The sequence below is a fragment of the Octopus bimaculoides genome, chromosome 7 (genome assembly GCF_046866305.1).
Source record: "Octopus bimaculoides isolate indiv1 chromosome 7, ASM4686630v1, whole genome shotgun sequence".
In the NCBI taxonomy this organism is placed as follows: Eukaryota; Metazoa; Mollusca; class Cephalopoda; order Octopoda; family Octopodidae; genus Octopus; species Octopus bimaculoides.
Window position 1 is genome coordinate 1,453,097 of NC_142934.1, and position 17,500 is coordinate 1,470,596.

A 17,500-nucleotide genomic window follows, 5' to 3' on the forward strand; every position below is an offset into this window, starting at 1 on the left:
GAAAAAGGATGGGAGAGTCACAAGTTGAATGCATCTGATTATATATTTTCTCCATGAGGACAGACCTAGGTTTGAATACCGACAACAACAACTATAGCAGGTGTGCTCGTTCTCTATTCTACTCTTTCGAATATGAATCCAGCAGCCATCGGGCAAACATTCGCGCTTCCTTTAATCAATCAAACAAGTCGTCTGTGAGTAGCGCACTAGATGTCGCTACTGTCATATTTACATTTATCAAAGACTGCAGCTCAGCCAAACAATTATCTTTGACCGATTTTTCTGGCATTGCATAAATCGTTTGATTCCATCAAATATATTTTTCCGTTTCTTATTTACAGAGCCAAAGAAGCAGAACTTAATTCCAGGTTTTATGGCAACAATTACGAGGGAAACGAGTTTGTAAGAAAGAGATTTGCTAGTAGAGTATGCAGGGAAGAGTTCTTTACAGGTAAAATGTAAAGGTAGTTATTTACGGGTAGATTGTATGTGGTAATTATTTACGGGTAGATTTTGTAGGGTATTTATTGCTGGATAGATTTTGAAGGTGCTAATCAATACCAAAATAGTCACAAATAGATTTCAGTGATATCTAGAGCGTGCGAAACACGTACATGAAACGTATCGCAATGTGTATGTCATTGCCTATCTGCAAGTCTGTTATAATTGAAGGGGCGCGGATCGAGGAAAGAGATGGCCGAGTGGTTAATGTGTTCAGCCTGCATTTAGAAAAATCTGAGTTCGCTTTCACTCAGCAATATTCGAGACTTCTTTTTTTCATTTTGATTTTTTGTTCTACCTGAAACTCTACAAAAACGCTTTGCAGAGATAGGATTTGTATTTTCAAAAGTCCAGCGAAACCCCACACCATATCACGTTGACTATACTCGTGAATTACACTACATGCGTGGGGGGGGGGGGCAGGGAGCCGTTTAATCAAATAACTGGAATAGTCACTGGAATTTTCATTGTTAAATTGTTTTGCTATTTTTTGTTACTTATTGTATACTCGACATTGTTCAGCACCCCACTTGTCCCTTGTATTATATTGTTCCTATTTTCTTTGTTTTCAGCCCTTGTGGCCAATAAAAGAAAGTATTATTATTGTTGTTGTTGTCATTACTATTAGTATTGTTATATGGTTATTAAATCACATAGATGGATAACTACGCTACAAACTCAGTGTTCTCCTGTTGGACACTTATTCTGATCGCTCAGTCATTTCAATGTGTTATTTTCTGTTACTAACAGGAGATTTGTGAATATAATTAGAATCTTGTATGTCACACAGGGTTGCATGTGTAAATCTGCAATCCTTTGATCAGCTACCACAGATAATCGACCGCAAATAAACCATTTCTTTCCTTCACACACACACACACACACACACACACACACAAAGAAAAAAAGCTTAGGGAATAGGCAGGGAATAATTAATAAACCATAATAATCCCCATTCTAACCAAAACATTGTTCTATCTTGCTACTATACGCCAATATAGGCATTGATGGAATTCTTCAATAGCAACCAATTCACAGCAGTAACGTATTTCCATATGTCACCGCAAGCGACCAGTCTTTTTATGCATCAATGCAGCCAACCGATGTATAACAGGTTTTAACTGGGAAACGTAAATGAATGGTCGTCTGCCGCAGTTGATGTACACATATACAGTGTCTATGAATCTATACATGCATATATATAGATATATACACACACACACGTGTGTGTGTGTGTGTGTGTCTGTGTGTCTGTGTGTGTGTGTGTGTGTGTGTGTGTGTGTGTATATATGCTTATGCACATAAGTATGTAAATATGTTCGTGTTTAAGACTATCCGACCTTGTATGTGTGCATGTATGTCTATATGTACGCATCTATCTATATATACAACTATGTGTAGGGTATGTATATATGTGTGTGTATATATAGATATGCAAACGTGTACATTAATATGTTCTGTATACGACTGCATTTATGCATGTATGTATCATCTATGTATATATGTAGGTGTATACAGTACATGTCGGAGTATGTAACTCCGTATGAATGTGCGTATATATGTGTTTATACTGTCTGTATGCATGTGTGTGTGTGTGTGTGTGTGTGTGTGTGCCGTATGTATGGCTGTGTGTCTTGATAATGCTAATAGTGACCTATGAGATTTCAGGTTGTACACCAAAATGTGTGACCTAATTTTATGTCTTGTGCAGGTATTTCTAAGTACGATTCTGCAAGTGTATATGTTTCTCTTTCTCTCCCTCCCTCAGTGTATATATGTGCATAAATATGTGCAAATGGGAGAGGGTGAGACGAAGAGAGAAAGAACGACAAATAGAGAGAATAGTCAGGAAATTGATGTGCATGTATTGGTATATATATATATATATATATATACATTCACACACTTATAAATATATACACTCATACATATATGTATACACACATATATGCATAGACACATATATAAGTTTACAGACACTCACACATACACATATATTCTATATTTACAGAGGGAGACAGACAGACAGAAATAGAGATAGATATATAGATATACATAGATAGATAGATAGATAGATAGATAGATAGATAGATAGATATACTGCTGCTACTGATTTTACATAATCTTTTACCTTAGTTAGTTTTGTTAATTATAAAATGTCGGAGCAGTGAAGTGTAAATTCTTTGATGTGGTTCATTTGAAGATGTTGTATCTTTATTGCTAAATAAGTTGATATACGATTTGCAGAATGAAGCTTTGCAGTAGCATTAAAATTAATTGAATTTCATAGAGTGATTAATAGTAGTGCTGTTGCGCCGCCGAACACTGGGTGTTTAGATTCTTTTCATTGATTATCTCGTAAATACGTTTGTTTCTTCTGTACACATTGTTATTCTTTATGTGGTCTGCCAAAGCTAGCTTTGACATGGACGACGCATTTCAGCCCTGGCATCCCTATCTTGTTTTAACCGTAATATATTCAGGGCTAAATTCTTCAATGTCACTCGTTTTTGGAAGCAACGAGTGATATGAAGATTTGGCAGGTATTTCTAACAGAAGAATTCATAATATAAAGGACCAATTCTGACCTTGGACAGTTGTGTTTGTTCTGATGATTTTAGCGTTGGTGTTGTCGCTGACCTTCAGTAACTTTTTTGTGAAAGGTCTTGTTCGTGTTGTCAAAGATGTTCCAGTAGTATATCAACTTATTTAGCAATAAAGATCTCTCTCTCTCTCTCTCTCCCTCTCATACACACGCGCGCGCAGAAGGATCGTATAATCAAACGTGGTGCTGTTTTAAGGCGTGATTCCTAGCGCAATCCACGTACATGCACAGGTTCCCCGAAGGTGTGCATATGCTGAATGAATGTTTTCTTGAAGTCATTGACATCGATTCCTGCATAATTACTTACGATACCATCAAGAGTATTAAGAGTTACCCTATCAATACACTTTTAAGAAACCAAAATCCCATCAAGTGACAGGAAAGTGGATTGCTTTCGTGAGGAGCAAGCAGGTGCGTGGAGGAAATCTTGCGTAGACGTATAACTTTTTTTGTTGCCGGGGAGTGATTGCGAGATGATATCGGAGAGATGTTCTTTAGGCAGGTGATACTAATCGTAACATTATGCACATTAAAAAGTGTATGACATACTAATTTGGCTGAAACTTTAGTTCCTGTTGGGATTATAGATTAGCTGTTAAAATATTTTGTGACGGAAATGCCAGGATGCAAAGTTATGAATTCCTAGAGCTGAAGACATTTCATCAGACATAGAGGTTTTTTCTGTCTGAATGATGGGACAATCTTGTTCAACAATGTCGTTTATAATTATATTGTTCCTTTTGTAAGGCTAATTATCTAAATTAAAAAAAACAAACAACATATCAGGATAGAATTCCAAATAAATCTCTCAAAAAATCGTAACGGCAACAAAATGAATCGCTTCATAAAACTGATTCAGTAAAATAAAGGTGAGTCAGGAGACACAAAGAAATCTTTTAGTCTTTGACTCGTTCCAGCTAGCTGAATTTGTCAATGCTATAGAATCACCAGGAGAGCAATTACAAGCAACGTCACACAAACACACATACACACACAAGCATACTAATCAATAATGAAATCATAAATTCATGAAATAAAATTATGTAAAGCTAGAAATATAATTTTTGGTAAAAAACAAATTGTATCATTTTGCTTTCACTTCTTAAACAAAGCGCAATATATACAAATGCGTAAACATTTAAATATATATTTTGTTAAGTATTTAAAGTTTTATCTTGTGTTCTAATACATCATAAATGCGGTGTCCATTCTTTAGAAAAAGATACACGTTGCCACCAGCAATATATCGCAATAATCATTCCTGTTTATTTAATAATAATTTTATATGGCACACAAAAACAATGTTCTGTTAAGCTGAAACAGAAAAGCAATGCAAAAGGACACTGTAGAATCATCGGTTCTAAATAGGATTAAGACTTCAACAAACACAGGGAAGGCGAATAGAGACTAATATATAGAGACTTACCTTTGATTTTGTCAGTGAATGCGATAAAGAGAACAAGGAATATATAGGAAGGCGTACACATCGCTGATGGTGGAGGTGATAGGAGCAGTAGTAGTAATAGTTATTGTTGTTGTAACTGAGATTGTTGTTGTTTTCTACGTCCAATTTTACTGGCAATTTACTAATTCAACTCAGATCTCTGCCTTTAAATTGAGGCTTAATTAGTTTATGTCATTAAGAATATCAACTGTTATGGTCGTAACATCGACGATGGCGTTAAGGTTAATTGAAGTAACATCCGATCACCTTCGTATATGCTACAATGACACTTGTAAAGGTATCTGTTTTCACTCGGGTTCACGGCCTGAAAATAGAAGAAAAAGGGAATAATATTAGTTAAAACTAACTTCACTAATACACACACACACACACACGCACGCACACACACACACACACACACACATATACTGAGAGAGAGAGAGAGAGAGAGAAAGAGAGAGAGAGTCATATATAGATACATGTATAGATTCATATATAGTTTCATGCATACAAGTAAGCTCAGTCGTGGTAAACATTGAAGCTACAAACCAACTATCAGGTTAAACAATAATAAAACCCAGGAGATATTTAACTTAACTACGCTCCTGAAAAATTAAGAAAACCCCTATCAGTAATATTATTACTGTAGTGTACATAATAATCATTAAATATCAGGTGAAGTGAGAGGCAAAATAGCATTTAAGTCTGAAGGCTCACATCCGTTCTCAGTGATGGAACGGCTGTGACCATAAAGAATTTTTCAATTTGGTTTTTACTTCTTTTGGGCTATACTTATGATTATTTATACATATATATGTGTGTGTGTGTGTGTGTGTTATTATATATACGTATATATCTATCTATAAATATATATCATATATGAGTACATATAGTCATATGCGCGCGCACATGCACATTCACGCACGAACACACGTGCACACGGAAGCCTAAAAAGTGCAGGAAGAACAGGTATTATAAAGGCAAAGGTGTACATTCGATGATTTGGATGATATTCTTCCAAAATAAAAATAAAAAGATAATATAAAACAGTAATCGGCCGGTAACAAATGAACGAGCAGAAACGAAATGGAGAGAAACATGTGATAAAACGTTAATATGGTGAAATGTAATCCTATGAAGTGTTGTCAGAAATGGCTGTATGGACCAGCGTGCAGGTGTTGTGTGGGAGCATATCGGAATTTTATTGTAGGTGCAGAGGTGAGTAAGTGGTTGAAACGTTTGAGCGTCAAGAAAACTATTTTGAGGGATTTGTTCTGGTACTTTGTGTCGCTTCGAATGCAACTTCGCGTTTCATCTTCTTATCAGTCAAGTGGTGAGTAAGATTCAGTAAAATGTCCCTTTCCCCTCATATTTCTGGACTTGTGACTCTCTGATAACAAATTTTGGTGGTTTAAGTTGAAAATGAATAAACAATCAAGTTTGGTCAGATGGACATGGTCCACCACAAACGATTATAATATAAATATATAGAGAATTCATGACATTCACGGAAATTGATGTACAAATGAGATTGTTGTTTGAAGAATTATCGTAATTGTGGGATGAATATTTTAATACGTTAAACATCTCTGTCATTGTTCTCGTTACGAGAAATAAAGAAACTCATCAAAGATTGATTATATATTTAGATATGTATTCCTACGGTTAATTTGTCAAATCACTTAATAAATTTTCCGCAGTCTTGGAGAAATCTTCCGAGTTGCATTTGTTTAAATATTGAGAAATATCTACCTAGCTGTTTACTGGCTTGTCTTTCACATATTCCATGAATTCAGAAATATTGGCTACTCTTGTTTATGCTTTTGATACTAACTCTCAGGTTAAGTAGAAAGTAAGCAACGTTTGGAAACATGAAATTCATCACAATATATTTCAACAATGCGGAAGATTTTTTCATCAAAGTAAGTACCATTACAATTAATACATTTTTGCCAACGAGTTACAAGTTTGTTTATTCCGGTAACATAAAAATCTAGAATTCTGGAGCTGATGAACTCTTTGAACGCACTTTCAGCATCAGTTTGATTTTTTAACTCCTCTCGCGGGAAACCATCAAGGTGCTTGAAAAAGTGGTATTCAATAAGAGAAAGGTCTGGGGAATAAGCTGGGTGGAGAAAAACTTCGTAGCCAAATTCCAACAACTTCTGGAGCATCATTTGTGAAACGTGTGCTCGAGCATTGTCATGAAGAACGATTGGTCTTCTTCTGTTGACCAGTCTGGGATGGAGGAGTAGCAGTTTTTAGTTCATTTAGTGCATTTGGGCAAGTTTATGTCTGTATTATCAGACAATTTCAAAAAAATATTTTAAAAATTTCAAAACTCTACAAAAATTCGGCATAAATTCTTCATGGTTGAAAATGTTGCTTACTTTTTACTCAACCTAATATATATTTTAATTTCATATTAAGTAATCACTGTTGTAATAATAAATTCCGTTGTGCATTTATATACTTTATTTCACGTATAAAGAAATAATTCCGTTTCTTAGATAAATTTTCACTTTATTTATTATTAATGTAAATATTGGACAGACTCATCGATGCAGAATTGTTTGCAGCAAGTCTACTTCAAAAACGTACACAGGTTTCTATATTTCAACTTTATTTATTATAGTTTTCACTACATTTAAGTCAAACAAAACATATTTACTGTCATTATTGATCGTATGGATATTCTTGTCTATTTACTAATTTACTTAACAGCGCTATTTGATACTATTTAGACACTTATTATGCAGGAGGTATATCACAACGATGTTCCATGCGCGACCATCCAATGTGATTCATGCCTTTGGTGATTTACATGGTGGAGTGCGATCTTATTTTTTTAAATTCAGTGTTGACATTTGTTGGGTGTTTAGCTGATATTTCTTCGACGTTGATATCCGAAAATAGAGGTTCTACCTCAGAAGGTGACAGACACATATAAATGTTATTAGTTTAGTCACGTAATGTGGATTTGAGTGTTTGAAATTGGTACGAGATAATATTTCTTCTTCAATTAGGATCCAGATGCCTTCAGCTCCTCACTCTCATGTATTATTAGAATGAATATTTTATCCTGTACCATTGTGCATGATCTTGGTTATTGTTGTTGTTTTGTTTGTTTAACACTAGGTCATGAATACGAAAACTCTGAGATTAACAATCAATTTATCATGCCGTAATATCTTAATTAGCAACATCAATAATTGTTGTCTGAGCGTATATAATATTGACTTAGGTTATCATTAACAAAATTATTTTTAAATGTTGACATTAATTTGTTGAGATGATTTCTACAGATATATTATAGAACTTATAACTAGCCCTGATTTTTGCTACAACGTTTCGTATCGAAGCGTCAGATGTAAACAGACAATGTAATGGAAGACATAAATGCGTAATGAGTGTATATTCTATATTTCGGGGGGTTGTTACCCCTTCTTCAGCACTTGTCCAACCCATTATTGCCTCCGAACACATTGCTCATATAGCCACCGCACACAGCGGTGGTAAGTTATTGGATATATCAATTTATATAAGAGATGCATTCCTGCGGCTGGTATTTAAACGTTAAATATTTGTAGGTACGTAGTACTTCGTTATGCAAACGTGTCTGTATGACGAAGATCTACATACATACAAATCTTTAATGTTGACATTGTTTTAAATGTTGTTGATAGAATTGTTGCTGTCGTTGTAGGCGTTGCAATCGAAGTCATTGGTGTTCAGCTGACAATCAGTTAATGATGATGAAAACTGTTCCACAGCTTCCTTACAGGTTTTCCTCATTCAACACTACATCTTTTTACATATGCTTAGTTTTTTTTTTATATTCTTTGTACTGGTGGATTTGAAAGAGATTTACCTGTCGTTACTAGTTGGCCGCGTGGCGCAAACCTCATTCACAGATCACGAATATCTTACCTATATGCAGTGACGCCAGGGATATGACTAGATATAGATGTGAATCTTATACTCAAAATGAATAACAAATGCTGCTATTAATATCTCTTTAAGGAGGGTTCCACGCGATTTGAATGAAAATCTTCACAGGGGTTGCTTGATTTATGAAGGTAGGGAGATTGGAGGCCTGATTCGACTGTTGGTAACAGAGTGGACTCCAATAGATATGGTCAGGTATAAGTGGGAAATTGGGGAGTGGATCAACTTTACAGTATTGATTCTAATTAATCAAAGAATTGTAGAAAGAAGAGATCCAAGAGTATTATCGGTGGTGATTTTAAGAGGATATTTTGGGTGTATTAACTTTAAATACAGTGTGTCATTGAAATAAGAAAGCTTTCCTTTCCATTCTCGAACCAATTTAAAGAAAGCTGATGGTTCATGAAGTAAACAAGACGCGACAGTAAGAACGAAATTAAGATGTAATAATGGCGATAAAATTGAGATATCTTCACAACTAGGCGGCGAGCTGGCAGAAACGTTAGCACGACGGGCGAAATGCTTAGCGCTATTTCGTCTGTCTTTACGTTCTGAGTTTAAATTCCGCCGAGGTCGACTTTGCTTTTCATCCTTTCGGGGTCTATAAATTAATTACCAGTTGCATACTGGGTCGATAATCGACTGGCCCCAGCCTCCCCAAAATTTCGGGCCTTCTGCCTAAAGTAGAAAAGATTATCTTCGCAACTATATAGGTTCCCAAGTTATTGCACGTTTGGGAAGTTTTGTCTAGATTAACTTCGTGTCGATAAAAGGTTTATCAGGGAAATTTCATAGGAAAAAACTGCGAGAATATACACTAAAGAGAGCATTTCTGCCCTCGTGCAAAACAATTCACCTGCCGCCATTTCAATACCAAAATCTAGCTGTTGTGTTTCTTTCGTGGAGTCTATTCTGCTGCAAGTATTTCGGCAACAATTTTGTCTAAGGGGAACTTCCGCCAATGACTATATGAAAAGGACATATATTAATAAAGAGTGAGAAGGCAATATTACGGCGTTGATGCACTGGAAATGATAGTATTGATGAGTAAATGTCTATTGCTCATTGAACAGTTGCTCCAATATTAGAGATATAGATTATTGACTTGTATAAATTTAGAAAAATTCATTGAATATCACGTCATACCAAAAATAGTTTAAATTATACATTACTAAATAATTATTTATGAGTATAGATAAAACGAAATGATAAGTGGCAACGAAATTGAAATATTTATATTTAATTCTGAAAGAATTTATATCACAATTGAGTCCAATCTTTGTGTGTAGAAGTGTGCTTGCTTGCGTGGATGTGGGTGTGGCTGTGTGGGTGTGGGTGTGCGCGCGGGGCATGTGGGTGTAGAATATTTTACTGGATCTACTTGTATATTTTCGTCTGCCATTCCAATCAATTCTCTCTATAAATTTTTGTCCGCTTCCACAGAATTTTACAAATAATATACGCTCAGATACTCATATTAGTTCCTTTTGCTTGGTTATTCAAGACACGATGTTTCCATCGCGACATCCTCAGTGGTTCTTCATGTACCTCAGTTTTCACCAAAATTCTAAGAATTTCGACCAAAACTAACCAGGCCGCGTTGTTGATTACCAACTGCCGCTTCTGTCGTTGTCGCAAAGAGTTAAATCACGGACACAGACTCTCTCCCTCTCTCTCTCTCTCTCCCCCTCTCTCACTCTCTCCCCCCCTCTCTCTCTCTCTCTGTATGCGTATATATTATTATTATTATTATTATTAAAAAGCAGTGTCTATCCCATGTATAGTTATGGTAGCTAAATTTCTAGTAAGTTATTCTTCGGCGGCAGGGGCGAATAAACATCAACCTTTAGAAAAATATTTAAAGAGATAGATACATTGAAAAGTAAAACGTTATATTGTGGTTTATTCAGATAATATATAGACGAAGATGTAAAAAAAATATTACAAACAAGAATATTAATGTCTCCACTTCATCTGTTTTACGTCTGTAACGCTCTATATAACTGCGAGCTAATTATACATAAACTTGTGTTTGCAGATGTGGTGGCATTGAAAAAAACCCTCTTAAATGTGTGTGTGTGTGTGTGTGTGTGTGTGTGTGTGTGTGTGTGTGTGTGTGTGTGTTGATTTAGAGTTCACTTAATTACCTGAGGGATATATAGCAGAACACCAGCTGCCTCTACATGAATCTCTTTAAAGAGACTATACTGCCTAGCTAACATGTTAGGCAGTAATATTGTCAGGAAACAGTTAATCCTTGCAGTACACAGATACACACAGCTAGCAGCATCAGACCAAACTTGTAGACATAACAAACATCGAGATTCAGGTTAGAATCCATGCAATGTTTATGTCGTCTTCAGGTTTATTTTGTCTTACTTTATCAGTATCAAAAAAAAAAATTAAATTAAAAGAAAATATTTTATAATCATTGTTATTAATATTGTTATTTTTATTATTGATATCGTTATTATTATTATTGATATTGGTATCGTTATTATTAATATAATTATTATTACTAAATATATTATTATCACTGTAGTTATTTTGTTGCTTTTATCGTTGTAATTTCGCAAGAAACAATATTCGGTTCTTATTGAACACAATTTATCGAACTCTTATAATTGGTTTCAGTATTGCTGTTCCAGTCTATTTATTACATGTATCATATATGTCCATGCCTGTGTGTGTGTGTGGGGGGGGGGTATCTGTGTGTATGTATGTGCGTCGGTGTGTGTCTGGGTATTTTATAAGGAACTATTACAATGTGTGGTAGTGTTTTCCAATGTCCTGCAGATTGCTTATTTGCTTATTCTATGAAATTAGACTTACGAGATTTGATGCAAAATACACCTTATAATTGTGTATTCATACGTACATAGGTACGTTTGAGAATAATTACGTGTGTCTGTGTACTTATAGTCATGGGTTGAGATACAAAGATACTCCATGTAGAAAAAACCTCAGTAGCACTCCGACATCGTTATCGCAGATTAAGTCTGAGGAATAAAGAGAGGCTATAAGAGGTATCCAGGTGAGCAGACGATGAATATTCATTTATAAATATATAGATATTTGTATATTAACAAATCAAACTTACAATGAAGACAAAAACACAGAACATAAAGGGGAGAGGGTATTGTATTACAGGTCCAACGCCTGTTTCTAGGGGATTTGACAGAAAACTTAGAAAATGAAGATTACTTCAATTTTTTTAAGTATACACACACACACACAAGATGAAAGTTTTGAGTTATGTTGGAGTGTTTAGGAAATTCGAACTGTAATCAGAAAGTTTCAAAATCTCAGTGACCACTGGTGGAATGGCCACTGAGTGTTGGAAGATCTGACCTACGTGAACAGACGCACAACCTGAGAGAGACGGACAGACAGAGCTGGGATGTAAAGAGAAAGTGAAAACTAGATTGATTAATACTAGGGAAAAGAAATGGAAAGTTTTGCTATTATATTTTAAATTCTTTATTACTTATGTTTCTTTTCCAGTAGGAGTTACACAGGTGGAAAACACAAGAAATCTCCCATTAGTAATTTATCAGAGAATTAAAGCAATACAATCTAACAATCGTTTGTATATATGTGTGTCTGAATGTGTTTAACATTTATCTCACTTTATACATACTAATTCTGTTTCTCTATATTTCCCTCTAACTATATGACTCCTGATTAATATTCAATATATATACATATATATATATATATATATATATATATATATATATATATATATATATATATATACTTACATACACACATTTATACACATACATATATATATATATATATATATATATATATATATATATACATGCATACATGTATAGACTTTCATATAAGGATAAGATCGTTTTCAATTATACATACATATATATATACACGCTTGTATTATTTTAATTTTCTATCTGGTAAATTACTAAGGTGAAACTGGCGTTTTTCCAGGTGTGCATCGATGGCACACCTGTGGTAATGAATCATACGTAGAGCAGAATAAATAATAACAAATTTCTCCAGCTTTGTGTTTTGATATGCAATTACTCTGCAAGAAATACTTTCCAGCATTTCGCGTGTTCTTCCAAATTTCTTCCATATTTCTTCCATATTTCTCCCAAATTTCTCCCAAATTTCTCCCAAATTTCTCCCATATTTCTTCCATATTTCTTCCATATTTCTTCCATATTTCTTCCATATTTCTTCCATATTTCTTCCATATTTCTTCCAAAAATCTTCCATATTTCTTCCAAAAATCTTCCATATTTCTTCCAAAAATCTTCCATATTTCTTCCATATTTCTCCAATATTTCTCCAATATTTCTCCAATATTTCTCCAATATTTCTCCAATATTTCTCCAATATTTCTCCAATATTTCTCCAATATTTCTCCAATATTTCTCCAATATTTCTCCAATATTTCTCCAATATTTCTCCAATATTTCTCCAATATTTCTTCAATATTTCTTCAATATTTCTTCAATATTTCTTCAATATTTCTTCAATATTTCTTCAATATTTCTTCAATATTTCTTCAATATTTCTTCAATATTTCTTCAATATTTCTTCAATATTTCTTCAATATTTCTTCAATATTTCTTCAATATTTCTTCAATATTTCTTCAATATTTCTTCAATATTTCTTCAATATTTCTTCAATATTTCTTCAATATTTCTTCCATATTTCTTCCATATTTCTTCTATATTTCTTCTATATTTCTTCTATATTTCTTCTATATTTCTTCAACTCTCATGTGGATCCTAACGACCACGGATCTGCTCTGGAGAACTGGAATACGCAAAGGTAGTACATGATGATGCAGCTTAGATGGTAATTCTCTCTCTCTCCCCCTCTGTGTAGATAGAGAGAGAGAGAGAGAGAGAGAGAAAGAGAGAGAGAGAAATAGAGAGAGAGAAAGAGAGAGAGAGAAAGAGAGAGAGAGAGAGAGATACTCAGCCATATATAGCTGTTATGAATCTTATAGCTAATGCTAGCCTTCGAGAATCTGTTTTTTGTTGTCGAAATTTTGCTCGGGGAAAGTCTATATAAAATATTCTCATTGATTTCATGACAAATCTTAAAATGAATATATTCTAATGAAATAGGTTTTGGTAAAGACGATGATGGTGGTGGTGGTAGTGGAAGTGGTTGTTGTTGGTGGTGGCGGAGGCGGCGGCGGTGACGATGATGATGATGATGATGATTGCGATTTAAATGCCTCAGCGCATTCTTCTGTTGTCTTACCATTTGGGGTTAGACATCTCCGGCAACACCAGCAGCAACGAAAAAAGGCTAAAACAATATCACAACTTCAAGGAGAATGGAGAATAATTATGATGATGATGATGATGATGATGACGGTGGTGGTGGTGGTGGTGGTGGTGGTGGTGATTTTTAAAATGGCAGACAATACACTTCTACAGAACACAAGAACCATCAAAAAGTTCCAATTTGAAGATAATTTCAAGTATTTATGAATACGAATGATGATGATGATCCTAGGGATAACTGAACAAATAAATCCATATTAATAGAGACGTATACATACATACACACACACATACATGCGCGCACATACGCGTGTGTGCGCGCGCGCGTTTCTGTTATCAGCCATACAAAACAAGTTCGAATGTATTCTGACGTGGGAAGACAATACTCCGCGCGAGTTTTCTGGAGTTGAGAAATTCCAATAATAGGTAAAATGGTTCCAATCACACCACTGGGTCATCAATGATGTGCCGGAACCGTAGTGCGTACGGATTTCATGAGCTTCGTATACTGAGGCAATTTGTGCAACGTATGGTCTTTCCATGTCCGAGTGTAAACGAACAGACTAAATATGAATGTATACATCTATTTACCCATCGTGTGTGCCATTAATTTATTTATTAAAGTCTGACAAAGCTTTCAACCATCAGGAAACGAAATATTTGGTATTTTAGTATTAGGATGACCACCCGTCCAGGCCCATAAACGTTGACATGTTCCTACTGAGAATATCTAAGAAAGCATTCTTTACTAGATTTTGTGAAGGACCTACAATATTCCCCCTATCTCGTCACTTGCATATTGTAGAAATAGCGAGAAATAGCAGAGATATCTTTCATAAATCACAGAATAGGGTCTTAAATTAAGAACGCAATATTCCATATTAGTCTCGGCAATGAAAAGAGAATGGTCGCGGCTAGAAAGCTTTGGAACATAATACAGTTACATCATTCTCATCTGGGTCTTAATAACAGCAATAACATAAAGTGAAAAACGCTCTTCTGATGGTGGATTAGTGCTGTCTGAGAGTGAAATGTTGTTGATAGTTACATCAGAGGAAGAGGTTCTCACCACAATTTACTGTAAGACTATGACATGGTGCAGTAAAATATAGCGAGGTTATAGAGAATATGGCCGATGTCCAGAGACTATCAATCACATTGCTTATGGTCGAGCAGAAGAAAACAAACAACAAAATGTGGAAACATAATATATACAATCGTAACAGTTTTCAGAATTTATAATTTAATAATAACAATGTTAATAATAATAATAATAATAATAATAATAATAATAATAACAATGTTAATAATAATGGTGATGATGATATAATAATAATAATAATAATAATAATAATGATATAATAATAATAATAATAATAAAAATAATAATAGGCACAAGGCCAACGATTATGACAGAAATGGGTAAGTTGATGGCATCACCCCTGGTATTTGACTGGAAATCGATAGGTAACTTGATGCTGCTTCAAATATGATCATCTAGGGTGTATATATATATATATATATATATATATATATATATATATATATATGGGGTGGGGGTAAGATAGAGAGAGAGAGAGAGAGAGAGAGAAAGAAAGAAAAAGAGCATTATAAAGAAAAACATAAAAAGTTCAGATGGTGAGACGAGAAGACGTAGCATCTTGGGATCCAAACGACACTGTTTAACGGAAACGAGGAAAAGAAACAGAAACAGCTGTAATGTGTTGGGCGAATGCACATATATATATATATATATATATATATATATATATATATATATATATATATATATACGCATGTAAACATACATAAAACAAAGTGCAAACGCATAAACATATACCTTGTTCATATATGCGCGCGGACACACACACACGAATGAGTACACACAAATATAGCAAATGTTTATTATCTGAACTACTTTCAGAATTGTATGTGGATACTCTGGGTTTCCTGATAGCGTAGTAGATGCGCCATTATTCGTTCAATCGATGATAGGTTCCGCTTTAAGCTAAGCCAGTATAGGGATAAACCCTTTAGAAAATGGCTACCGGAAACACCGTCGTGTTTGGTTGTTAGACTTAAATCTCCAACGAGGTTCATACATCCATGAAAGTCATTCAGTTTTTCTAATCTGAATTTCTGAGAGGTTCTGATCACTTCTTTTCCGATGTAGTTTCCTCCAAAGTCATTTGTAACCAATAAAATATACAAAATTAATAGCTGTCATGAGTCCTCAGTGTCCTAAATATAAGACTAACTCTCCATGCTGATGCGATTTATACAATTATTAAAGCCTAAAGGAAAGAGCTGATGTAACAGATGAAGAAAGAAAATCAACAGTCATCAGTCAGTTCAGTACCGATCTATTTAGGGACTGAATCAGGAATCATTCAATAATTTGCAAGTCTTAAGGCTATGAGCTGGTGGAAACGTTAGGACGTCGGGCGAAATGCTTAGCGGTATTTCGCCTGCCTTTACGTTCTGAGTTCAAATTCCGGCGAGGTCGACTTTGTCTTTCATCCTTCGGTGTCAATAAATTAAGTATCAGCTGTCTATTGGGGTCGATCTAATCGACTGGACCCCCGCCCCCAAAATTTCTCTAGAGAATACGCTGCAAGTTTTCTTAGCTTTTTTGCTGCATTTTAGTGTTTTTGCTAATTGTAGTGGAGTAACCCACGACACATACATTGTCAATCCAACGTTCCTTCCATGCTAAAAATGCGTTGCTGACTGAAATATCGATTGCTTTCAAGCTGATATCTGCAGATTCATTCAAAAGGCAAGTTGAACAACACCCAAGTCCGTATTTTAATAGTGATTATCTTTTCCTTAACAAACTTACAATGGGTTCACCAAAAATGCTGACCGTTGGACACAATAATAATACTCCCTATAGGTGCTCACATCTATCTATCTATCTTTCTTTCTATCTTATATATATATAGATAGATAGATACATGTAAATACATATATCTGTACACATACACACACAAACACATTTGTACATACATATATCTGTACATATACATGGACATATATATAGAGAGATAGTTCTGTATTCATACTAGCATACAATAGATCAAGTGATGAATGTATTTTGCAACTATATTCATCTTATCCAGATTAATGTTTTAGGCAAGAAAACAGTGACTTTATCATTAAAAAAAACAATTTTTAGCACACAAGACTCCAGTACAAACACATACACAAATACACGGAGACACACAAATACATACAACATACACAGGTGTAGTTTGATACACAGATGAAAGCACACGTGTGTGTGTGTCTATATACTCATGCATATACATATATATACATATGTATATATATGTACACACACATTATATATATATATATATATATATATATATATATATATATACTGATGCATACACAGAATGCGTATATTCTGAACACTATCGCAAACGCATAGTTGTGTTCAAAAATTCACCCATGCACATACATAAAAGCCCGTCTTATACACATACACTCAATCACACACCTACATATATATAAAATATGCACACACAGAAAAAAAAGTAAGTACATGTCTGTTCTTAGATACAGTCGGTGGTGAATATCTAACGAATGTCGTAAAGCATCTTTGCAACACTAGTTCTTAAAGAAAAACAAAGTACTACTAGTAGTAGTAGTAGTAGTAGTAGTAGTAATTGTAGTACAATGAAACAGTAAAATTAATTGTACTACAGATGAAGTTGAGA

At 34.5% G+C, this 17,500-nt stretch overlaps 1 protein-coding gene across 2 annotated transcripts in view; it reads right to left on the bottom strand.

Moving 5' to 3' along the window:
* The window catches only part of LOC106872790 (uncharacterized), a 932,929-nt gene that overhangs the window by 525,440 nt on the left and 389,989 nt on the right, over window positions 1-17,500 (bottom strand). For both annotated transcript variants that reach the window (XM_089354571.1, XM_089354572.1), the window contains exon 2: window positions 4,533-4,875. In XM_089354571.1, coding sequence (XP_089210697.1) covers window positions 4,533-4,593 — 61 coding nt within the window. In that variant the 5' untranslated portion in view covers window positions 4,594-4,875. The remainder of the gene's footprint in view (window positions 1-4,532; window positions 4,876-17,500) is intronic.